Here is a 25,155-nt window from a genome sequence, read left to right on the forward strand (position 1 = left end):
TCATCACAGAAGAATCCCACAGAATTGCAGGTATCAGCCTGAGCAGTAATCCGTTTATTTAGTATGCAGCTTAAAGCACATGAGACTTGAAGCACTAATCAGTTAATATTTTAGAGTTTCCAGGTGTGATTGGCTGCATAGATGGCACTCATTCCTATAACAGTTCTTTCAGTATATGAAGGAGATTATGTGAACAGGAAGTCTTTCCACAGCATTAATGGTAGGCCATCAAAGAATTGTACTGCTGCAAGAAAATCAGTGTGCCAATTTGTGTCTAAGACAAATGGATGGGCATAACTGAGCTAACACTGGCAAACGGATGACTAACCTCTTATATAGGCCTTTGTTTCCTGGGGAATGGTTGGGTCTGATGAGCTTCTTCCAGAGATGCTTTCAGCAATAGGTCACCCCACTGTACTGACTGAGGGCCATCTCTGCAGCCTCTGTTGGACCCCAACCTGTTTTTCAGCTTTCAGCCTTTTTTATTGGCTATAAATGGAACGCACCATTAACCCAGAGTTGACTCAACTAATTGTCACCACCTATTCTTAAACCGTCAACTCTGAGTTTGACAGTCTACCCAGAGTTGTTGTTTAAACGCAGAGTATGTTAACCCTGCTTTCTGAAATATCCCCCTAGCGTATTTTGCTGCATGTATTTGTCTTCATTAAGATAGGAAAATATCTGTACAATATACACACCCTGTATATTTTGTCAATTTAATCTAGTAATTGGCTTTGGGATTGTTAGGTGTGTGCATATATATTTACTTCCTTGTTTTGTATACTTGTTATTTCTTAGTTTTTTCATAATATAAAAAAAATGTGTCCATTTAAATAAAATCTCGTACTAAATCCTAAATTAACCCCTCCTCCCTCAGTCCCATGTCTCAGCAATTTGCACAAGTCTCCCAAAGCCGAGGGTGTGAAAAATATATAGGGGACTAATTAGACTTCCAGCGATTGAGAACATTGGAGGCTCCACGAGCAAAGTTGAATACAATAAAATTATTCGAATTTGCCTTCCAAAATGTAAGCCTTTGTTATGTGTGTTACTTACGTACGAACAAATATTAATCAAATTCAATGTTTAAACAAAATCAATATTAGCAATATATACCAATTATTTACACGTGTCTGCTTTTTAATAAAGCACTTTTAATCTGAAAATCAAGGAAATCTCGTGACCCGGAAGCATTTGGTATAGTTTTGCTGACAAGCTACTGGTTAGCGCAGAATGAGTTCGCCGTTTCTTTCTTCCGGGTCTATTAGCAGCATGGATGTTTCAGAGAATTGGCCTGAAGTAGAGAAAGCCGCTAAAGAAAAGAGACGCGAATTGGTCCTGCAAGGTGCAGTTATTGATGAAAAGATATCTTCGAACGGAGGGCTGTGTTCCACAGTCTATTCTCTCAAGCTCCTAAATTATCTAGAAATCATCCAATGCCCGAGTTTGACAGAAATTCACGAAGATATAAAAAATCTGACCGCTCTAACGAGCTTGATTCTTTGTAGGAATAAGCTAAACTCTATTCCAAAAACCATTGGCAATCTAAAGTCCTTGAAAGTCCTGGACATTTCAGTTAACAACCTAAAATGTTTGCCTGAAGAGATAACCCAGCTAAGTGAACTAAATACACTGAACGTGAGCTGCAACAACATCGAGTCACTTCCAGAAAATCTATGTAATTTTACGAAGCTCTCTACCATAAACATCTCAAAAAATGACATCACTCGGTTCCCTGATGACTTCTATCGTCTTGATCTCCTCAGCAATGTCATCGCCTCTGAGAATTCCATTGAAGAGCTGAGTGGAGATGTTCACAAACTTTCTGCTCTAAAGGTTTGTGACTGTCATTACATTACATTCACCTAATAGAAGGACAGAAGGCGAGTCACCTTAGAACACGATAATACCCAGTTTTGTTATAAATCATAGTTGAATCTAATAACATAATGCACAATGTATTAATAACAAACTATGACAACAAAAATATAAAACATTCTCTCAGGTTTTGGACCTATCCAACAACAAGATCACTGACATCCCCTATGAACTGAGTGACTGCGCCAAACTGAAGGAGATCAACTTCAAGGGTAACAAACTCAAAGACAAGCGGCTGGAGAAGATGGTCAATGGTTGTCAGACCAAGTCCATTCTGGACTACCTTAGAGTCGGTGGTCGGGGGAAAGGCAAAGGCAGCAAGCAAGCTGAAGGGGAAGGGGACAAGACTGAAGGGGGCAGGAATACAGAAAAGAACCTGACCAAAAAGCAGCGGAAGCAGCAGCAGAAGAAGAAGAATGAGGAGGATGAGGATGAAATGGATGAGTTGAACCGGCTTGTGGTGAAGGTGCTTCATGTATCTGACAACCCTGGGGCATTCACTGTAAAGGTAGCCAATGAGCTCAAGGATGTACGCCCGTACTTGGTGTGCTGTGTGATCAGAGGCATGAACTTCAGGGCTGGAAATGCACTCAAGAGGTTCCTGGTTGCTCAGGTAATGTTGGGAAATAATGATACACTAGCGTTGTTGCTTGTCTGTTTCTGGTATAGTCACCCTTTACATAGCTTTGTTAAACAATTGATTAATGGGCAACTGTCCCATCCTTTTCTAGGCCCCTTTGTAGATCCCTGGATCAATTTCCCAGGAAATTCAGTCTTGGTCATAACTTAATGTTGAGAGTTAGAATAGTTGAAAACACAAAAGCAATTTAGAAATGTGGTTGTGTATCCAGTTGGTAAGTTATATTTTGCATTAGTTAACATACAGCGTCAGTGCCATTTATCTTCATTTTTAGTAATTATGTTGAATTTACAGGACTCTGTTTTCTATGAGTAACCTTTACTCAGATATATACTAGACTGACAACATTTGTCTCCACACTATCGAAAATCCTCCAATATGTTTTGCTATATTGTGTGTAATCGATGTCTTGTTCACCACTCTTTTTCTCTTGTTTTTCAGACCAAACTTCACGATGACCTGTGTGGTAAAAGGACCTCTGCAACCATCGCAACTCACGACATGCAGCGACTCAAAGGACCTCTCATGTATGTTGCTAGACCTCCTTCCATGTTGAAGGTATGACCCAACATTGCATGCCTTTTGCCCATGCCACATTAGACAGCCACAAAAAAAACTCTGAGCTGAAATTGAAAACAATTGTCTGAGACATTCTGTACAACTAACATCTTGCGCTTATACAGTGGGGAAGTATTTGATACACTGCCGATTTTGCAGGTTTTCCTACTTACAAAGCATGTAGAAGTCTGTAATTTTTATCATAGATACTCTTCAACTGTGAGTGATGGAATCTAAAACCATAATCCAGAAAATAACAATGTATGATTTTTAAGTAATTAATTTGCATTTTATTGCATGACATAAGTATTTGATACATCAGAAAATCCGAACCTAATATTTGGTACAGAATCCTTTGTTTGCAATTACAGAGATCATACGTTTCCTGTAGTTCTTGACCAGGTTTGCACACACTGCAGCAGGGATTTTGGCCCACTCCTCCATACAGACCTTCTCCAGATCCTTCAGGTTTCGGGGCTGTTGCTGGGCAATACAGACTTTCAGCTCCCTCCAAAGATTTTCTATTGGGTTCAGGTCTGAAAACGGGCTAGGCCACTCCAGGACCTTGAGATGCTTCTTACGGAGCCACTCCTTAGTTACCCTGGCTGTGTGTTTCGGGTCGTTGTCATGCTGGAAGACCCAGCCACGACCCATCTTCAATGCTCTTACTGAGGGAAGGAGGTGGTTGGCCAAGATCTCGCGATACATGGCCCCATCCATCCTCCCCTCAATACGGTGCAGTTGTCCTGTCCCCTTTGCAGAAAAGCATCCCCAAAGAATGATGTTTCTACCTCCATGCTTCACGGTTGGGATGGTGTTCTTGGGGTTGTACTCACCCTTCTTCTTCCTCCAAACACGGCAAGTGGAGTTTAGACCAAACAGCTCTATTTTTGTCTCATCAGACCACATGACCTTCTCCCATTCCTCCTCTGGATCATCCAGATGGTCATTGGCAAACTTCAGACAGGCCTGGACATGCGCTGGCTTGAGCAGGGGGACCTTGCATACGCTGCAGGATTTTAATCCATGACAGCATAGTGTGTTATTAATGGTTTTCTTTGAGACTGTGGTCCCAGCTCTCTTCAGGTCATTGACCAGGTCCTGCCGTGAAGTTCTGGGCTGATCCCCTACTCTCCTCATGATCATTGATGCCCCACGAGATGCGATCTTGCATGGAGCCCCAGACTGAGGGGAGATTGACTGTCATCTTGAACTTCTTCCATTTTCTAATAATTGTTGTTGCCTTCTCACCAAGCTGCTTGCGTATTGTCCTGTAGCCCATCCCAGCCTTGTGCAGGACTACAATTTTATCCCTGATGTCCTCCCACAGCTCTCTGGTCTTGGCCATTGTGGCGAGGTTGGAGTCTGTTTGATTGAGTGTGTGGACACGTGTCTTTTATACAGGTAACAAGTTCAAACAGGTGCAGTTAATACAGGTAATGAGTGGAGAACAGGAGGGTTTCTTAAAGAAAAACTAACAGGTCTGTGAGAGCCGGAATTCTTACTGGTTGGTAGGTGATCAAATACTTATGTCATGCAATAAAATACAAATTAATAATAAAGAAATCATACAATGTGATTTTCTGATTTTTTGTTTTAGATTCCGTCTCTCACAGTTGAAGTGTACCTATGATAAAAATTACAGACTTCTACATGCTTTGTAAGTAGGAAAACCTGCTAAATCAGCAGTGTATCAAATACTTGTTCTCCACACTGTATTGTGCCTAGTGAATGTAGCCTATACCCGCCCCTGACATAGTCTTCACATTTTATGCCCTATATAATCTGAAAAGCCATTGCATTTCCCCTCTACAGATTTACACAACCTATTCCACAAACATTTAGGAAAGAGAAAATATCTAAGGTGCATTCCTCGAAAACCCCAGTATTGGGATAACATATTCTTTTGAGTGGACATCTGCAGTACACAAATTTCAATTCCATTCAAGTATCAGCACAGATGTAAATCTGCTTTGAAAACTGGTATCCATCAATGACCCCCTATCAAATTTACTGAGCTTGAGCTTCTGTGACAAAAGCAATCAATACGTTGTGCGAAGAGTTGTGCAAGATTTATAGAATCTTCTTAAAACAACTTCAATCTGTAGTGGATGACAGGTATTTCCCCCTAGCATTATCAGTACTTACTGTTAACCTTTTTTTAATTTTACTAAATATTCTAAAAAAAATGGATAAGACTGTGTAGATGAGTCTGAAAGAAATGGGATTGTTTGATTACATTATAAGTCAGCTAAATACAGTATAAAGGGTGTATAAGGGTTGTCGACTTTCACAAGCAACTGTTTCGAATGAGGCAGGGAATTGCTAGTGACATCACAATAAAATATTTTCAGAAGGCTTAGGTTACGGTACAGTATTGAAATTCTCTCTATATATACCACTGTTTGATATGTAATGCCATTCAAATAATACCATGACTTAATGTACATTTATTTTAGTAGATATTACAGTGTGGATATGAAATTGGCAAACATATTATGTTGTAATGCTACTGGCACCTTTTTTTTTTTTATAACTGAGCATTCAGATGTCATCAGCAGCATAATAAATGCTCTGTATAGATCCATCATTTAGGCAACAAGCCAACTGTTGGTAAAATTAATACATTTTTGCAAGACCTTCATGTGACACCAACTCAACAGTGTTTAAGTATTGTAATTATTGTGTTTGCTGCCTCTTACTGTTGGCATTAGATAAAAAAACTGCATTCAGGTTTGTATCAATGCATTTTATCCTATTCACAGTCATTCAAATTAGTGAAGGACTTTATGAAAGGAGATATGCCTAATTCATACATGCTCCCTCATAAACGTTTGTCTTTTAGATAGTCCCCCTGGGCCGTAAGGAGATGACTGCAGTGGAGCTCATGAGGCAGCTGCAGCTGGAAGCAGAAGACCAGAGGAAACAGAGGAAGAGGCAGAATGTGTCTGGCCTCCACAAGTGAGTATTAACTCTTTTCATTAAGACAAGGCAGAGAGTATAGGTGATTCTAGGTGCTAAACTCTTGTCAGTGGGGGAAGTATTACGTTTAGGTATTATTATCAGCTCTCTGAAACCAGAACAGAAGTAGTACAGCAGCTGCACGATTAGTTTGAAGCATCTTGATGATTTAACAAGGTGTTTCTAAAGTAATTCCATACTGCAGGTTTGTGAGGTCTCACAGACATTGTTCTTCGGAAAACACTGTTTAGCCTTCGGAAAACACCATCTACACTCAATGGGTTATTTACTAGCACATATGGTCAGGCAATGATGTCGGCATAATATATTTTTTGTTAAAAACCAGTCCCATCAAAATGTTTCCTGGTTTTTAAAAACATTCTAATTAATGCAACAGTTGGACAATGGAAGATACTTCAAAGTTATATCACTTCAATAACTTGAATACAACACTGTATTTATTTTACTCAGATACCTACAGCTTCTTGATGGAAAAGAACTCTATCCATGTTTGGTGGATGCAGAAGATAATGTCATCTCATTTCCACCAATTACCAACAGTGAAAAAACCAAGGTAGGTGTGATGGGTGTTTTTCTCACAGGTCTTCTCTCTACTCAAGAATTACACACGCAACAATTGATTTTACACTTATTTCAGCCTTTAAATTTTTTTTCTAAGTTGCATGAGAACGCATTCTCAATTCTCAACGACCTGAGAGCAACTGGGGTTTACTGCTTCGCTCAGGGACTGAACAACATATTTTTTTCACCTTGCCAGCTCTGGAATTTGATCTAGCAACCTTTCGGCTATTGGTCAGATGTTCTGAGCGCTGGGCTACCTGCTGATTCACTAGGACATCCACAATACATCTGCCAACAGATTATTCATTATGCTCTCAATTCTACATTTCCCTAAATATACTATATTGACCTAGCAGTGTAGAATGCAGTCTAAAGCACGGTTGAATTGTACTTTCTTTGCTCACCTTGATCACTAACTGTGGTAGATAAAAATTGCAACCTAACCGGATCAAGACAAAACTTTGTATCTTTATTGCTTCCTTAATTGCAGACATCCATCCAGATTATAATAAACTGGGTTCAGGAGAAGTCCATAGTCTTATACAGCATGCTGGATTTCTAGATATGTTAACACTGTTAGCTGATAATGCCTCCAAAAAACATTGGTCTGTGTGTGTGGACCTTTAAACACCAGCAACATGCTTAACATTAAGAAAACTATCCTTACCGAAAAACTGTATTTTTATTTGTATTCACAAAATTAACAATGATACAGTTATGACAAAACCACCATTGACAGGTTTAAATCATCCAAGCAATTTAAATGCCGCAAAATGCTGTGACTTAAAAATCTCTAGAACAACAGCCCAAGGCAAGCAGGCAACTGGGCCGCGGCAGTATGGTGTGCATCGGACAGCAGGGAACAGGAGAGCTCCTGGCATGGGTAACCAACGTATTACTGAGCCTTGCTGTTCTGTGCTGTAGCCTTAATTTTAATTCCATCTGTCACTGATTAGCGAGACATCTCTTAATAACCTACATAGAGGCTGTAGCATGAATTTAGTCTTGTGCTGGTTTGATGACGTTTTGACTGGGGAACAACAAGCTGCACTCACCAATTGTCTTTCGTAATTTCAGTCGAATGCAAATGAAATATAATCTGTTTAAATGTTAAGGAAAATTGGCAGCCACATTGCTATTTTGCATGAACTTGATCTTTATCAGACAATAAATGTCTTTCCTCACCGGTCACTACTGTACTCACGCACACATTGAACACTTGCTGATTTAGCAGTGCCACCAGAATGCATATGCGAAGAGAAGTCAATGTTATGATTTTTTTAATATTCTCAATATCCACATTTAACCATATAGACCCATAGCAGTGTAGAAAGCAATCTAAAACACAGGTACATTTTTATATCACTTAGACTTTGTTCACCTTGAGCACTTTGACTTTGAAAGCTTTAAAATGCAGCCTCAATGTATCAAGATATCTATCTGTATTGCTTCCTTTATTGTGGATATCTCTTCCAGGTTGCAATAAATTGGGCTTAAACATTTTGTTTAGCCTTGTAAATTGCTGACTATTAGATTGGGATAATACTTTTGTTGATGATGCAACAAACTGTTGTCTTATCTAAAGAATTCTTCATTTAAAAAACATTTGACTGAACTATTCAAGTGATTATATGACAAATGGATGATTGTTGAATAGACTTACATACATACATACATACACTCACCTAAAGGATTATTAGGAACACCTGTTCAATTTCTCATTAATGCAATTATCTAATCAACCAATCACATGGCAGTTGCTTCAATGCATTTAGGGGTGTGGTCCTGGTCAAGACAGTCTCCTGAACTCCAAACTCAATGTCAGAATGGGAAAGAAAGGTGATTTAAGCAATTTTGAGCGTGGCATGGTTGTTGGTGCCAGACGGCCATCTCCACTACAAGAGGCTACAATTTGCACGAGCTCACCAAAATTGGACAGTTGAAGACTGGAAGAATGTTGCCTGGTCTGATGAGTCTCGATTTCTGTTGAGACATTCAGATGGTAGAGTCAGAATTTGGTATAAATAGAATGAGAACATGGATCCATCATGCCTTGTTACCACTGTGCAGGCTGGTGGTGGTGGTGTAATGGTGTGGGGGATGTTTTCTTGGCACACTTTAGGCCCCTTAGTGCCAATTGGGCATCGTTTAAATGCCACAGCCTACCTGAGCATTGTTTCTGACCATGTCCATCCCTTTATGACCACCATGTACCCATCCTCTGATGGCTACTTCCAGCAGGATAATGCACCATGTCACAAAGTTCGAATCATTTCAAATTGGTTTCTTGAACATGACAATGAGTTCACTGTACTGAAATGGCCCCCACAGTCACCAGATCTCAACCCAATAGAGCAACTTTGGGATGTGGTGGAACAGGAGCTTCGTGCCCTGGATGTGCATCCCACAAATCTCTATCAACTGCAAGATGCTATCCTATCAATATGGGCCAACATTTCTAAAGAATGCTTTCAGCACCTTGTTGAATCAATGCCACGTAGAATTAAGGCAGTTCTGAAGGCGAAAGGGGGTCAAACACAGTGTTAGTATGGTGTTCCTAATAATCCTTTATGTGAGTGTATATACATGCATATTAGGGGTGGGTACTGGCAAGGGCCTTGGGATACAATATATATCACGATACACATGTTACGATTCAGTACATCATGATTCATCACGGTATCACAACTGAATCATGATACTTACCGAAGTGCTAAAGAAAAACTCAAATATAATGAGGCTATATACTTGAAAGGACAATATTTTAGCTAATCCCCTTTGGCAACCCCTAATAAAAATAAAAAAATACTCAATTTGAAATTACTTAGAACTTCTAAATTTAACCCTTTAGACCCCAATATCATTCTAGAATGCTGCTGTTGATTACTGAAAATTCTCAAAATATATCATATTTTTGAACACATTTCAAACAAACTTATTATAATTTGACCACACAATAATGTAACTTGGAATAGCATAATTGGTTTTCTCCCATTACCAATAGAAAGAATGAACGTCTAAGTTAGCATAAAATAATAAACTGCGATGAGATTGAGCCATCAGTCAGGTCCGTACAGCTAATATGATCATAATAAATTAAACACAAGGCAAATCTGAGTTTTTATAAATGTTAAGGGGAAGTATGTGGTGTACATATTTTGGCAGATGCAGGACATCATCGCAATCTAGTGATATTGTCGTCAGCGAAGCACAACATTACTGCTTCTTGCCTAGCTAGTGAAAGTAAGAGCGTGTTGCTGCACAAGTGAAACATTTGCGGGCAGACAACTTTTAGTCTGACAGACGAAACAAACCGGATAATTTGTTGTCTAGTTAGCAATGGCATTTTCCATATTTGAATGAAATCTGACGAAACGCGGGAAAACAAACTAGTCAGTTGGCTACACGACTACCGCAACGCTTTCCATTACACGACTGAACAAGCAACCATTTGAGCTCCACAGCTGATGTGCTTGTCTATCAAGTTATCACGACAGGGTTGCTGTTGTCATCTAAAATAATACCAACATTTCACAGCATAAAATATGGACAACACAAAACTTGTGGACAACAAAAAAGGGTAGACAATTTTGTACTACAAACAAGTGATGTACTGTATCTTTGTCTGTTATTATAGATTAGGAAGACAACGAAGGAGCTGTTCTTAGAAGTGACCAGTTCTACCAGCCTGCAGATCTGTAAAGAAGTGATGGATGCTCTCATAGTGGTAAGCTCAGCTATTCTTTGTAAAAAATTACTTTCTGTATTGCTGAATCCTACAACCCTTTTCCCCAAAAAGTTGGGATGCTGTATAAAAAAATACAAAAATAATAAGAATAATGTTCAAATCATTTAAACCCTCTATACAATAGAAAATAGTACAATGACAACATATCAATTGTTGAAACTAAGAAATGTTATTGTTTCTTGAAAAATATGTGTCCACTTTGAATTTGATGCTAGGAACACATTTCAAAAAAGCTGGGATAGGGGCATCAAAAGACTGGAAAAGTTGTGTAATGCTAAAAATGTTTAACTTGGTGGAACATCTTACAACTAAATTGGTTAATTGGCAACAGGTGAGTAACATGATTGGGTATAAACAGAGCATACCAGAGAGGATGAGTCTTTCAGAAGTAAAGATGGGGAGGGGTTCACAATTCTGTGAAAGACTTCGCAGGCGAATTGTGCAACATTTTAAGAATAAACACCTGACTGGTGTTGCCCTCTCTGGCTGAGATAACATAATTTTGCTGTTTCTTCTAACTGTTTATCAGTGTCTTACATCAACTGGGAGGAGTCTTTGCCCACTCATCTTTACTGTGCTGCTTCAGCTGTGCCTTGTTTGAGGGCTTACATATGCTGCTGCTATATGCATTTGTGTTGCTAAAACAACTTTTCTTCCTATTATTGTTGCGTTATGCAGTTGTTTTGTCTTGATGATCAGGACCTATCTTTTATAATTAATCAATACTATGATTTCAATGTAGTGAATCTGTTTTTTCTTTTTGGTTTAGGTGTTTTTCATTAAGTTGAGGATTTGACATTGTTTGAATGTTATCATGTTTCCATCCCTGATGTATAGGTTGCATTGTAAAGGTGCAACTTCCTGCTCTGTCTTCCTTTTCTACTAGCTTGTTGATGGGTTGTATACATACCCCTGAATATTTTGCTGTGTCAATACATTTGTTTTTCTGAACACACAATATGAAACTTTGAATCCAAGCTTTAATTTCTATTTAACAGTAATCCCCTAAATTCCTGTCCGCCCAGTTTCTTAAATAGACCTCGAACAGTTTTCCAGTGCCAAGCAATAAAGACATCTTTCTGTGTCCCTTTTTTAGAAAATGGCGGAGCTAAACAAGTTCACATTGGAGCACAGAGAGGAGGCTGGATCAGAGGAAGACTCGGACGCTCCCCCAGAACCTGCGTCAGATGGTGCCGCCTCAGGAGAACTGGTCATCCAACAGGTTCGCACCACGGACCCTGACGGAAACCTCAAGGTTGTGTACCCATCCAAAACGGATCTCTCCACTGACGTTGGCAACCTGAACGTTATCTGGTAGTTATGCAACTGCTTGCCTTTAGATTCACAGTACTTTGTATGAAATGCCACTGTTCAATTAGTTTCATTTGCTGAGTTATGATATTTAACAGCAGCAATTAAATCACTCATTTATAAAATGAGGAGGTAGTGTTTTATTGCCTTGCTTAAATGTTCTTGATTATTATTTGCCCCTCACAGTTAATGTATGGAATAACCACCTACCTGCCCAACTTAAAATATCAAAATGTTTTTGTATACATATTTTTATATTGCTAACACTAAAGGCAACTCATTTGATTGTATAATGTTATTATTATTATTGACAAGTACTATAAGTTTGTAGCTAGCCTGTTTGGTCAGTTGAGTGTAAACATAGTTAGTGACAACTTTTAGCAATTTTGAACTAAATCATAAGACCCTTTGCCATTCCCCTCTTTTAGTAAGGGCTGGGATTGTGTGTAATGTAATATTTAAACAATGTCTTAAATAAATTGAACTTTGAAGGCATCTGTGATTATGCTTTTCTTTATTGTTCATGCTGAATGCTAGGTTTCTGGGTAAAAGTGACTTCTTGTTTTCTTGAACTATATCAGGAATGTTTGGCGTTAATTACACAAAGTTCCAGAGAGTTTAATAAATGCCTCCATTAGTCAGTCTGTGCATGCATTGGGTACAATTAATTGTAAAGATGCTTGGGTTATTCACAGGTTAACCAAAGTGCATGGTACTGTTACATATCAATTGTCCACTAAGGGTTGACTCTAAAGAATAGCAAGAGAACTGCGCTGTGTGTCAAGAACAGGGTGGGACTGCCTGGCACAAGATGCATTTTTTCATTTAAGGCAACCTGTTCGTTGGAACCTGTTCGTTGGACACAAACAGAAAGAAAAGGCCACGGTGGACAAGCGTTAGTAAAAAGGGTCTGCAGTTCTTGGAAATTAATGTGCAGCTTGACAGGCCAAATGCTGCACAAAGGGACAGTACTAGAGTCAGGACCTGCAAGCCCAGTGCTTGCCACCCAGAGCATTACTTATGCCAACTATCAGTGAATCAATAATTATTGCATGGTAGATGCACATATTTCAACCTTAGGTGTTGGGTTGAGTTATGGTTGTTCAATCAGCAGAGGAAATTACTATCAGAGCCAAGTTAATGGTCCAACAATGTTGAATTGGTTGACAAAAGAGCCAGAACACTGACACTCCAGACTAGATTGCGTCATGGGGACCTTTCGTACCCAGCAAGCGTTGGGATCAAGTTTCAAACCATCAGAACTGTTAGTAAGGCAACAGGGCAAAGATGAAAGTTACAGAAGGACATAAACCACAGTGGGGTGATGACAAAAGGACATAAACTACAGTGGGGTGATGACAGAAGGACATAAACTACAGTGGGGTGATGACAGAAGGACATAAACTACAGTGGGGTGATGACAGAAGGACATAAACTACAGTGGGGTGATGACAGAAGGACATAAACCACAGTGGGGTGATGACAGAAGGACATAAACTACAGTGGGGTGATGACAGAAGGACATAAACTACAGTGGGGTGATGACAGAAGGACATAAACTACAGTGGGGTGATGACAGAAGGACATAAACTACAGTGGGGTGATGACAGAAGGACATAAACCACAGTGGGGTGATGACAGAAGGACATAAACTACAGTGGGGTGATGACAGAAGGACATAAACCACAGTGGGGTGATGACAGAAGGACATAAACTACAGTGGGGTGATGACAGAAGGACATAAACTACAGTGGGGTGATGACAGAAGGACATAAACCACAGTGGGGTGATGACAGAAGGACATAAACCACAGTGGGGTGATGACAGAAGGACATAAACCACAGTGGGGTGATGACAGAAGGACATAAACCACAGTGGGGTGATGACAGAAGGACATAAACTACAGTGGGGTGATGACAGAAGGACATAAACTACAGTGGGGTGATGACAGAAGGACATAAACTACAGTGGGGTGATGACAGAAGGACATAAACCACAGTGGGGTGATGACAGAAGGACATAAACTACAGTGGGGTGATGACAGAAGGACATAAACCACAGTGGGCCGATGACAGAAGGACATAAACAACAGAATGGTGATGACAGAAAGACATAGAAGCCAGTCTCTTTGAACCAGAACAACAGTTTTTTCAGCTATTGAAACAGAACTCCAGTGCTCTCAAGACAAAGATACCAGCAAGACTGACAGAGACTTGCTTTTTCTCGATTGTAAAGATTGTTATACAGAGAAGAGAATTGCAGAATGGATCTTGAAAGCCAACACTACCTTATTTTCCTAATCAAAGGAAGAAATGCATAACATTATTATGGCATTTAATCTGTGGCATTTTATGGCATTTAATTATGGCATTTAATCTGTCACTGTCGAAGTGTATGTTTGATTTCAACATTGGCACGGACTATTCCAAGTAACAGCCTTTAGCCTCTGATGCCTGGAGGAGAATGTCTTCACTGTAATAAGAGCCTTTTGCAAATGCAAAAAATATACAAGCATTTTTTATCTGCATGTTAGTATATGCTGTACCAGTAAAATATATGGACTCACCCACTCATTCAAGGGTATTTATTTTTACTATATTCTGCACCGTAGAATAATAGTGAAGACAACAAAACTATGAAATAAATTTTGGAATAATATAATAACCAAAATAGTGTTAAACAAATTAAAATATATTTTAGATTCTCCCAAGTAGCCAAAAGTAGACCTTTGCCTTGATGACAGCTTAGCACCATCTTCGCACAAAGTATATTTCAAACATGTTTGTAAAACAGCACAAGAAATTAAAATTTTCAACAGCTTTTTATTGGCTGTGTTCTTTCATTCAAATATTGAAGCCAAGTGGCCTTCATGTGTTAGTTGCATAGGCTAACAAAACAAGCCTTGTAGTACAATCTTGAAAAAACATCAGAAATTTATAAAATATCACTTAGTGACAAGAACATATTGAATACCAAGCACTGTAAGTCAAACATTATGTTCATATTTTTGGACTTAATTAGATGCTTGATTAGAAGCTCGGACATTTCACAAAGCTAAAGGGTAGCTGTAAATCCTCTTTACAACAAGCCAACTGCAATCACAATGTTTCTAAAAAGGCAAAAAGTATTTCCTGACTAATGACATTTCAAATGTGTCCAATTATCTTTTTAAGTATTTTAGGATCCTTTTATATTCATCATTTGGACATTTAAATAATAATATTTGGAAAATAATCAATCCTTCGAAGGTACTTCCTCACAGAGCAAGGATCTTCCAGTCAGTGGCTACTCAGCATTTGTGGACGTAATATCCAGTAACATATCCTATCATGTAGACAGCCACCAGAGCAGCCACAGCTCCTCCCACTTTGAGTGCTATCCCCAGGGTTCCCGTGCAGTATCTGTTGTAGACCCTACGGAGAACAGAACGTATAATATCAGTAAAAAACAAGGGGTCTGGTCATTTGGAGATGTTATTTATCTAGGATTAAATGGAGCCAACTGTACTTTCAAATGCTATTTCACAAAATGTAATTTTTTGAGAACTTTGTCTTAAAACTCGTCAAATGGTTGTCATTCGCTATAATGTGTATAACCTGTCCCCGAGGTGGCTTTAGTTTTTTCAGGACCGTTGGCAAGATACATTTTGTTTTAATGCAATTCACATTTTGCCATGACTATTGCCTTTTTATATGATATCAGGAATGAGAATGGCTAACAAACTCAATAGGGGCCCAATGGAGGTCAGTGCATGCCTGGTTAATCAGTTGGTCAGCTGTCTAGAAGAACTACCAATTAATTATTTCAGCAAATCGAATTTGCTGACAGAAAACTAGAAACTGCTTATATACAACTATATTTTTACTGAAATTATCCACAATTCTTATTCTCAATTGTTGAGACTTCAAATGTGACAACAACATAAAAACAAGCTGGCCATGGCAATGGTTGGTATGAACAAGACTGATTGTTTCCTCTGTCAGTTAGACATGAGTCTTCCTCTGAGCTTACCCAGTTACACCTGTTCCAGCCACATTCAGATTGATGTTGTCTTCATTCCAGCGGTTGTATTGGGCACCAGCCGTGTTGGAGTCCATGACAGAAGTGATTCTTCCCTGTACTTTATGTACTGCAAATACTGATTACTTCTTCACCAACTTCAAACCTGTGAAAAATATCCATAGAGATGTAGTTGCACAGTATGGACATACAAAGGCAACATCATGACAACGTTCATTTCAATTGTCTAACCACAGTGAGTTTAAACCTATACACTTCCATTTTAAAATATTCCCTGATTTGTTTCAATTACATTTATTTGAAAAGACTGAGTGACACATTAAAATATTATTTAACGATTAAATGAAAGCTTATGACTAGAGCTGTAGAATATTAATAACAGATGAGTTACCCAAAACAACTGGAATTCTACTTACTGCAGTGCTCACTCGAAGACTGAGAGTAGATTGTCTTGAAGAAAGCCTGCTTCTTGGTCTTTATAAAACCTTGAGCAAAGTTCATGAGTTAATCAATGTCAGCATTCGTCAGCAGGTCATATATTTTGAAGGCTTGTGTCAGTAGTTATATGGCTTTTCCAATTATAAAAACACAGTTAATAAAATGTCTACTCTGTATAGCCTGTAGCAGAATGTGAACTTGCAAAATCAATATGGTACTAAATACAGGTGCTGGTCATAAAATTAGAATATCATCAAAAAGTTGATTTATTTCAGTAATTCCATTCAAAAAGTGAAACTTGTATAATGTATACATTCATTCCACACAGACTGATATATTTCAAGTGTTTACTTCTTTTAATTTCGATGATTATAACTGACAACTAATGAAAGCCCCAAATTAAGTATCTCAGAAAATCTGAATATTGTGAATAGGTTCAATATTGAAGACACCTGGTGCCACACTCTAATCAGCTAATTAACTCAAAACACATGCAAAGGTCTTTAAATGGTCTCTCAGTCTAGTTCTGTAGGCTACACAATCATGGGGTAGACTGCTGACTTGACAGCTGTCCGAAAGACGACCATTGTCACCTTGCACAAGGAGGGCAAGACACAAAAGGTCATTGCTAAAGAGGCTGGCTGTTCACAGAGCTCTGTGTCCAAGCACATTAATAGAGAGGCGAAGGGAAGGGAAATATGTGGTAGAAAAAAGTGTACGAGCAATTGGGATAACCGCACCCTAGAGAGGATTGTGAAACAAAACCCATTCAAAAATGTGGGGGAGATTCACAAAGAGTGGACTGCAGCTGGAGTCACTGCTTCAAGAACCACCACGCACAGACGTATGCAAGACATGGGTTTCAGCTGTTGGATTCATTGTGTCAAGCCACTCTTGAACAAGACACAGCGTCAGAAGCGTCTCGCCTGGGCTAAAGACAAAAAGGACTGGACTGCTGCTGAGTGGTCCAAAGTCATGTTCTCTGACGAAAGTAAATTTAGCATTTCCTTTGGAAATCAAGGTCCCAGAGTCTGGAGGAAGAGAGGAGAGGCACAGAATCCACATTGCTTGAAGTCCAGTGTAATGTTTCCACAGTCAGTGATGGATTGGGGTGCCATGTCATCTGCTGGTGTTGGTCCACTGTGTTTTCTGAGGTCCAAGGTCAACGCAGCCGTCTACCAGGAAGTTTTAGAGCACTTCATGCTTCCTGCTGCTGACCAACTTTATGGAGATGCAGATTTCATTTTTCAACAGGACTTGGCACCTGCCTACAGTGCCAAAGCTACCAGTACCTGGTTTAAGGACCATGGTATCCCTGTTCTTAATTGGCCAGCAAACTCACCTGACCTTAACCCTACAGAAAATCTATGGGGTATTGTGAAGAGGAAGATGCGATACGACAGACCCAACAATGCAGAAGAGCTGAAGGCCACTATCAGAGCAACCAGGGCTCTCATAACACCTGAGCAGTGCCACAGACTGATCGACTCCATGCCACGCCGCATTGCTGCAGTACTTCAGGCAAAAGGAGCCCCAACTAAGTATTGAGTGCTGTACATTCTCATACTTTTTATGTTCATACTTTTCAGTTGGCCAACATTTCTAAAAATATATTTTTTGTATTGGTCTTAAGTAATATTCTAATTTTCTGAGATACTGAATTTGGGGTTTTCATTAGTTGTCAGTTATAATCATCAAAATTAAAAGAAATAAACATTTGAAATATATCAGTCTGTGTGGAATTAATGTATATATTGTCCAAGTTTCACTTTTTGAATGGAATTACTGAAATAAATCAACTTTTTGATGATATTCTAATTTCATGACCAGGACCTGTATTAGGCAAAACATTCTGTGCTCTGGGTTTGTCTCTGATATCTGCAGAACCTTCTCAATAATGGCATATGGAGAATCCACATCTCAAAGGTAAATTTGACCATCAACAGTCACAATGAGTTTATACTGATACCCATCTTTAAACTCCAAAGAGCAATCAATAAGATGTTGAAGCACAGTGGCCAGGAAATACTCCCCAGGAAGATCAGAACCTAGGAATAAACCTAAAAATATTTCGGTCTCTGGGGGTGGCTTCTGGCTGTGTTGGGTGAAGAATACATAAACTTTTATTGCTACATAACTGATGAACAAACCGTGAACTCCAAAAATATATTTGCCTCCTGTAAACCAGAAGTTTGGATTTTGAATCAACAACTATTGGGTTGAAGTGCAGACTGTCATATTTAATTAGAGGATATTGTCATTCATATACAATTTACAATCTAAACATTACAACACATTTTGCACATAACAGTAGTTGGAAATTGGAAACCATTTGAGTGTCAGAACATTTTTCTACTTTTTATGGAAATGGATACACTGATAGAGAAAAAAACACTGTTGATTTTGTTGGTGTTCTTTCACACATTATTAAAATTAGTCCAAGAAACTAGAAAATATTTTAATTGTATGTATATTTTTTTGTATGATAAAGAGAGGGAAAGGTATAGGTTTGAAGTAAAAAATTTTGAAAACAGGAACAGATAGGATATAGGATAGAGGGCCAACACCGAGGTCTAACACTCCAGTTCAGTAGGTGGCGGTATATGCGCCTTATAGTTGGTATCGAAAGAATTTGAACAAGAATAACCACGACTCAACGTCATAACAAAGCGACAAAAAGAAGTAGCGTATGTAAACAACATTTAATGTACGACCAGATATAGACACCCCTGGTCTTTTTTATTTTAAGTATTGCATGTCTGCAAATATTTCTGTCTAGTTGTCTTACCTTCTTTGAAATTTGAAACGCACATCATTCGGAAAAAGTTACTAGCTAATGTTAAATTGCTAGCTATCTAGTTATCTGTCAGTATTTCTAGCTAGAGTTGCTGTATCTGTTTACTTTTTCTGTTTGTTTATCCCAGAGTTGGGTTAGATTCGTCTCCTCATCTCTAATTCACCTACAATGACAACTTTAACAAGACAAGACCTCAATTTTGGACAAGGTGGCTATTTATATTACTTTCTAACCATTGAGCTGTAATATGTGCATTTCAATATATATTTTTTAATTGTCACACACTATAAAACTTAGCTTAGTTAGCCTCTGTTCTTTTTCAGTGGTGGCTGATATCCTGTGTGAGTTTTTGGAAGTGGCCATTCATCTAATCCTTTATGTACGAGAGGTGTACCCGTCTGGGATATTCCAGAAGAGGAAGAAATATAATGTACCTGTTCAGGTAAGTTTATAACATTACTGTGAAGTAATTATTTGTCACATGCTGTATTGGTACCATTTGCTGTGCCTGCCATGCGGTAGTACAGATACGTCTATTATTTGATGTAGACATCCTGGATGGCTGGGAGCACAGCCATGGATGCACTGAGGAACATGAAGTTGAGAGATTGTTGCTAGTAGGGATGGGATTTAGTAGGGCGGCATGTCAGGAACCCCTGTGGGAGAGGGAGATGTTCAGTCATGAGCAACCATAGCTAATATTATAAGTTTCTATTATAAGTCTCCAAAAATATAATATGTTGGGTTACTGTCTAGATGTCATGCCACCCAGAGCTGAACCAATACATCCAGGATACTCTGCACTGTGTAAAGCCCCTCATTGAGAAGGTGAGAGTATACATTAACCTACATACAGTATGATTAACATAGTCTAACAAATCCACTGGCTGACAGTGCTAAATTAATGTTTTGGCATATGGGGAAAACCTCACAGACTCACATTTATTTCTACATTGCTTTATCAGAATGATGCTGAAAAAGTGGTGCTGGTTATCATGGACAAAGAGCATCATCCAGTGGAGAGATTTGTCTTTGAGATTTCCCAGCCTCCTCTTCTATCCATCAGGTCAGTATTACAGAATTCCTGCTCTTGCTCTTTCTATCTCTCTCTGTTAGCATTATGGTTAACATTTGGGTATTCACAAGAGAAACAACAGTAGAGAGTCATATAATTAATTGTTAATTCCATGAGTAAATTATCAGAGTAGGTACACTTTTAATGTTTATACAATATATAGTGCCCTGTAGAATTCACCCTTAGGAAAAAATAACCAAAAAGCCTGTGATTTAAAAAAAAAAAATGTACATTCAAAATATCATGTGAATTTGTAATTGATTGAAAGATTTTAATATTTTTTTTTTTTAAAGAAATATTTATTTTATTAAAAAACATCCATGCCACAATTATTAAGTAATTATTATGCACTGATCATACTGTTTAATCAGTTTCTTGATTTGCCACAATTGTCAGGTGGATTGATTAACTTGGCAAATGAGAAATGCTTACTAACAGGGATCTGAACACATTTCTGTGGGGAAAATTAGCTTTTTGTGCAAACAGAACATTTGTGGGATCTTTGATTTCAGCTAATGAAACATGGGATCAACAATGAATTTGTTGCATCTATATTTCTGTTCAGAGTAGATCTAAACAGAGAAGATGGGGGTGTTTTCTATCTAGCGTTACAGTAATTTAGTGGACATGACACTAGCAAGCAACTTGCAGACAAATTATGGCTAGATAAACAGTAACTTACAATATGTTATATACCAGTTCTACATAGAAAAGATTTATTATTTGCAAGGCACAACAGATGTTACAAGGGAGATACTGTTAGTTATATTTCTTAGATTAAGTTTGCTTATGTGACACACTTTAATTAATAAATAACAGGGAGAGATTTTTGATTACTTGAGTAGCCATGGCAACTACATGCAATCACAAAAACGTTGAACATGCACATTTTAATTATTATTATTTCAATAGTAAATAAAAACGGAGGGATAGTACCGTTGTAGCATTTGGAACGTACCGTTGTAGCATTTGGAACCCTATGGTTTTTGGTGGGATGCCCTTTTTGATACCTTGAGACCTGAGTTAACTTAAGTTCTGTGTTCTGGTTCTACAGCTCTGATTCATTACTGTCACATGTGGAGCAGTTACTGAGGGCGGTTATCCTGAAGATCAGTGTATGTGATGCAGTTCTGGATAACAATCCACCTGGTAAGATAGAAAAGCTACTGTTAATTTAAGAAATTGAGACTCTTATTGTCCAGGGAGACATCCTCCAGATTTTTTTTTTTCTATGACCAATATAATGGAGTTTCAGCATCATTAAGTACATATTTATCAGTATGAAGCAGCAAACTCTTTCTGACGTTGCCTTCAAACAATAAATGTTTCTGGTAAAATATTATATGTATGATGAATGATCATTAGTCTTCTTAATCATCTCGCTCTTTCTATCTCTGTGCATAATGTTGACATTTAACAGGCTTACTGGATGTGAAAGTGTCCCTGTCGATCTATAACAGGTCCCTGAGAAATAGTGTACTATGTCATGCGTGTGCCGACTTGTGCCCCATTAAAATCAGTTGTTTTGGAATTTCATAGCAAACTAAGGTATGATAGTGATTCCTCTTGATCTTAGGTATTCAGTGGCTTGCAAACGTATTCAGATGACTGACCAATTCTCTCATTTTATGAAATTAACACATGATAAATTGACACTTTGTTCTCTTTGATAAAATTAAAACAATGACACTCAAAATCAATTGTTGTAAGGTGACATTGTTTAGATGTTGGGAAAATGTTGCTTGTATAAGTACTCAACCCATAGACATGAGTGTTTGGTGGAGCCACTTTTTGCTTTAATAACAGCTTTAAGCCATGGGGTAAATATGACCAACTTTGCACATGGATTCATAGGGATTTTGGCCTAATCTTCCTGGCTGATTTGCTCCAGGTTGTTCCGTTTTGCAGGAATGATGCGCCATTTTCAAATAGTGCCATAGATTCTTATTGGCACTGAGATCCGACTATGTGTTTGTAATTGTTATCCTTTCTTGGTCTCATCTGACCACGAAACCCTTTCCCACATGGCAGCCTGGGTACTCATACTTTCATATGGAGCTTTTTGAGTAACAGCTTCTATCTTGCCACCCTCCAATGCAGGCCAGTGTTATACAGTGCTCTTGATATGTTTGACTGGTACACACTTATTGGACCCCCAGCCACTGAGCTCTGGAAATCATTCAATTGGACTGTTGAGGGGCAGACCTTTTTTTCTCTCCCCAGTTCCTGGGTTGTGTGCATCTACATCCTGATTATAGATCCATCTGTGCTTACTAGGATCTCTAAACGCTTGGATATTTAACCCTTTTCAAAAAGCCACACAGAGGAAAGCACCGGTGAGCTCTGCATTGGCAAAAAACTTGGTAGACCAAAGGAGGCCTCTAAAATGGATGACAAAAGAATGCCTGCCATAATGAGAAAAGTATTTGGCTGATATACAAAATCTACAAAACTTCACCAGCAGAACTGCAGAGGCTGCAATGTAAGGTGTAAAAGTACTGGTTATCCTAAAAAAGACTGGATGTCCTAAAACGTACCTTAAATCCAATATCAATGAAAAAATACCCCCAAATTAAAGCTTACTGTCTTTAGTAGTGTCATTTCAAATCCAAATTGCTGGAATACAGTGCCAATAAAACAAAACATCTCCAAATACATTTGGAGTTCACTGTTTGTCTTGCATTCACAAACAACTTCTGTCCCTGAGTACATAGCATATGTAAGAAATCTATACAGTATAGTGTTGTATTGATGGCAGAATTAGCTATACAGCAAAGGTCCTAGTATACTAATCCAGTTATGTACTGTCCACTGTGCAGGATGTACATTCACAGTGCTGGTCCACACCAGGGAGGCTGCTACACGCAACATGGAGAAGGTTCAGGTCATCAAGGTCAGCATTCTCACAGACGTGACGTTTAAATTCTGTATGTCATCAAGGATTGTCACAAACATCACATTTCAATTATTGTTTGTGTGCCCACATGGAATCATATCTGTTGTTTTCTAGTGTGTATTTATGTTGTGATGTTGTCATGTTCCTCTCCAGGATTTTCCGTGGATAATTGCAGATGAACAGGAAGTACACATGCAGGAGCCCAAACTCATACCCCTGAAGACTATGACATCAGACATTGTCAAAGTAAGCCAGAAGTCAACAATGCACTTTATGAACACTTGTATAAAAACCAATAGCTAAAGAAAGGTCTAATTATATCCCTTGTTAAAAACAGATCGAATCATGATTATTTTCCCATGAATTAAACACAAATGTGATTACATCCTGTCAATATGGAAAACTGATTTTGTGCATAAGTTAGTGTGTATAAAACATTTGTCACAATAAATTTTCTTTATTTAGATGCAACTGTATGTGGAGGAGAGGGCACAGAAGGCTTCATAGACCAAGCTGGACAAAACAATGTCAATCCTCTGTGCTGCTGCTGCCACAAAAATCCACTAATTGAGGTGTGGATTTTTCTCCAGTCTGATGCTTGAACTGTGAAAAATATTTTTTTGTTTTGATGGTCTGACTTAGGGGAGTTTGTTTTTTGTTCAGCATTGTCATTGCTCATCACAACAAAAATAATTGTTTGTGACAGCAACGCCTAAGAGAAATGATTTATGATATAGTGGGGGCCTTCACTTATGTTTACAGTATGATGTGTATTGCTGTCTTCACCGAAACAGCAGTCCCAGAGGGATATGACTGGTTGGAAATATAGACAGTTTATAAGAATGAACAAATGTGTGTTATTGCATGTGTGGAGCACTGACATGCTCCAGCAGTTAGTATTTAACTCAAACTGCTACAAATATTTGTAAATACAAGTGGATTTAGTTGTTTTTGATTTAATTGATATTTGTTTTGTTTCTCAGATAACACATTCTACTTTGGGAAACAGTATTTAGTAGAGTCCAAGTCCTTTTTTGTTAATCAAAGTCTAAAATGTTTCTTGTTTATTACACAGAACAAAAATATAAATGCAAAATACATGTCAATTGTTTATCCCATGTTTGATGAGCAAAAATAAAAGATCCAAGCATTTTTCTACATTTACTTTTTTATTTCTACATCAACTTTTTTATATTTTTTATATGCTGTGCTCAATTTTTTAAAATCCCTTTTAGTGAGTATTTCTCCTCAGCTAAGATAATCAATCCAATTGAGAGGTGTGGCATATAAATAAGCTGATTGAACAGCATGATCATTATATGCTAATCTCTTGCGCTGAGGACAATAAATGGTCTGAGCACGGATATGCTGCGGATAATAAACACAACAAGCCTTTTATAGAAGGCAATTTGAATCTACCACAGTTTTGCCATTGATCTGCCACCATCAACTCAAGTTACAGCATGATAATGGATGGGCCTGTACACAACTTGTTACAGCATGATAATGGATGGGCCTGTATTATAGGGGCCTGTGCACAACTTGTTACAGCATGATAATGGATGAGCATGTTTTATAGGGATCTGTACACAACTTGTTACAGTATGATAATGCATGGGCCCGTATCACAGGGATCTGTACACAACTCATGTTACAGTATGATAATGCATGGGCCCGTATCACAGGGATCTGTACACAACTCATGTTACAGTATGATAATGCATGGGCCCGTATCACAGGGATCTGTACACAACTCATGTTACAGTATGATAATGCATGGGCCCGTATCACAGGGATCTGTACACAACTCATGTTACAGTATGATAATGCATGGGCCCGTATCACAGGGATCTGTACACAACTCATGTTACAGTATGATAATGCATGGGCCCGTATCACAGGGATCTGTACACAACTCTTGGAAGCTTAAAAGGTCACAGTTCATGGCTTGCACCCGTTAGACATGTCACCCAATTAAGCATGGTTCAGATGCTCTGGATCGACAGGTTCAACCACGTCTTCCCGTTCCCATCAATATACAGGACGTTTGCATGGCCAACAAAGAGGAGTGGGACAACATTCCACAGGACAAATTTAACCACCTGATCAACTCTATGCAGAAGAGATGTGTAACATGGCATAACGCAAATAGTGGTCATATAAGATCATTTTCTGATCCACACCTATTTTTCCCCAATGTATCAGCAGTTGCTATCCCTTTGCTGTAAGCTGTGGGTAACTATGATTT

The 25,155-nt window shown here is 38.5% G+C and overlaps 3 protein-coding genes across 4 annotated transcripts; 2 read left to right on the forward strand and 1 right to left on the reverse strand.

The window, feature by feature from the left end:
- The first annotated feature begins 1,221 nt into the window (after positions 1-1,221).
- Positions 1,222-12,176, forward strand: lrrc47 (leucine rich repeat containing 47). Its single transcript, XM_010875436.3, has 7 exons — positions 1,222-1,839; positions 2,009-2,494; positions 2,963-3,079; positions 5,925-6,040; positions 6,512-6,614; positions 10,260-10,349; positions 11,467-12,176. Exons 1-7 carry the CDS (start codon positions 1,237-1,239, stop codon positions 11,686-11,688), a joined length of 1,737 nt encoding a protein of 578 aa, XP_010873738.1. The 5' UTR covers positions 1,222-1,236; the 3' UTR covers positions 11,689-12,176.
- Positions 12,177-14,483: 2,307 nt separating this feature from the next.
- On the reverse strand, positions 14,484-16,205 carry smim1 (small integral membrane protein 1). The gene is made up of 3 exons (XM_010875360.2): positions 16,118-16,205; positions 15,693-15,846; positions 14,484-15,094 (listed from the first exon to the last, which is right to left on the reverse strand). The coding sequence occupies exons 2-3, from the start codon at positions 15,776-15,778 to the stop codon at positions 14,971-14,973; spliced, it is 210 nt and encodes a 69-aa protein (XP_010873662.1). The 5' UTR covers positions 15,779-15,846; positions 16,118-16,205; the 3' UTR covers positions 14,484-14,970.
- Positions 16,206-18,760: 2,555 nt separating this feature from the next.
- mad2l2 (mitotic arrest deficient 2 like 2) lies at positions 18,761-24,067 on the forward strand. 2 transcript variants are annotated; one of them, XM_010875359.3, is made up of 9 exons: positions 18,761-18,826; positions 19,064-19,144; positions 19,260-19,378; positions 19,693-19,764; positions 19,902-20,002; positions 21,066-21,160; positions 22,831-22,904; positions 23,061-23,153; positions 23,373-24,067. In XM_010875359.3, exons 2-9 carry the CDS (start codon positions 19,105-19,107, stop codon positions 23,412-23,414), a joined length of 636 nt encoding a protein of 211 aa, XP_010873661.1. In that variant the 5' UTR covers positions 18,761-18,826; positions 19,064-19,104; the 3' UTR covers positions 23,415-24,067.
- Positions 24,068-25,155: the final 1,088 nt, after the last annotated feature.

The sequence above is a fragment of the Esox lucius genome, chromosome 12 (genome assembly GCF_011004845.1).
Source record: "Esox lucius isolate fEsoLuc1 chromosome 12, fEsoLuc1.pri, whole genome shotgun sequence".
In the NCBI taxonomy this organism is placed as follows: Eukaryota; Metazoa; Chordata; class Actinopteri; order Esociformes; family Esocidae; genus Esox; species Esox lucius.

Coding starts and splice junctions, on each gene's coding strand:
- lrrc47 (XM_010875436.3), top strand. CDS start 1,237: ATGAGTTCGCCGTTTCTTTCTTCCGGGTCTATTAGCAGCATGGATGTT. Junction 2,495..2,962: donor AGAGGTTCCTGGTTGCTCAG/GTAATGTTGGGA, acceptor CTTGTTTTTCAG/ACCAAACTTCACGATGACCT. Junction 3,080..5,924: donor GACCTCCTTCCATGTTGAAG/GTATGACCCAAC, acceptor TTTGTCTTTTAG/ATAGTCCCCCTGGGCCGTAA.
- smim1 (XM_010875360.2), bottom strand. CDS start 15,778: ATGGACTCCAACACGGCTGGTGCCCAATACAACCGCTGGAATGAAGAC. Junction 15,095..15,692: donor GCTGGAACAGGTGTAACTGG/GTAAGCTCAGAG, acceptor TGTTCTCCGTAG/GGTCTACAACAGATACTGCA.
- mad2l2 (XM_010875359.3), top strand. CDS start 19,105: ATGACAACTTTAACAAGACAAGACCTCAATTTTGGACAAG. Junction 19,145..19,259: donor AGACCTCAATTTTGGACAAG/GTGGCTATTTAT, acceptor GTTCTTTTTCAG/TGGTGGCTGATATCCTGTGT. Junction 19,379..19,692: donor AATATAATGTACCTGTTCAG/GTAAGTTTATAA, acceptor GTTACTGTCTAG/ATGTCATGCCACCCAGAGCT.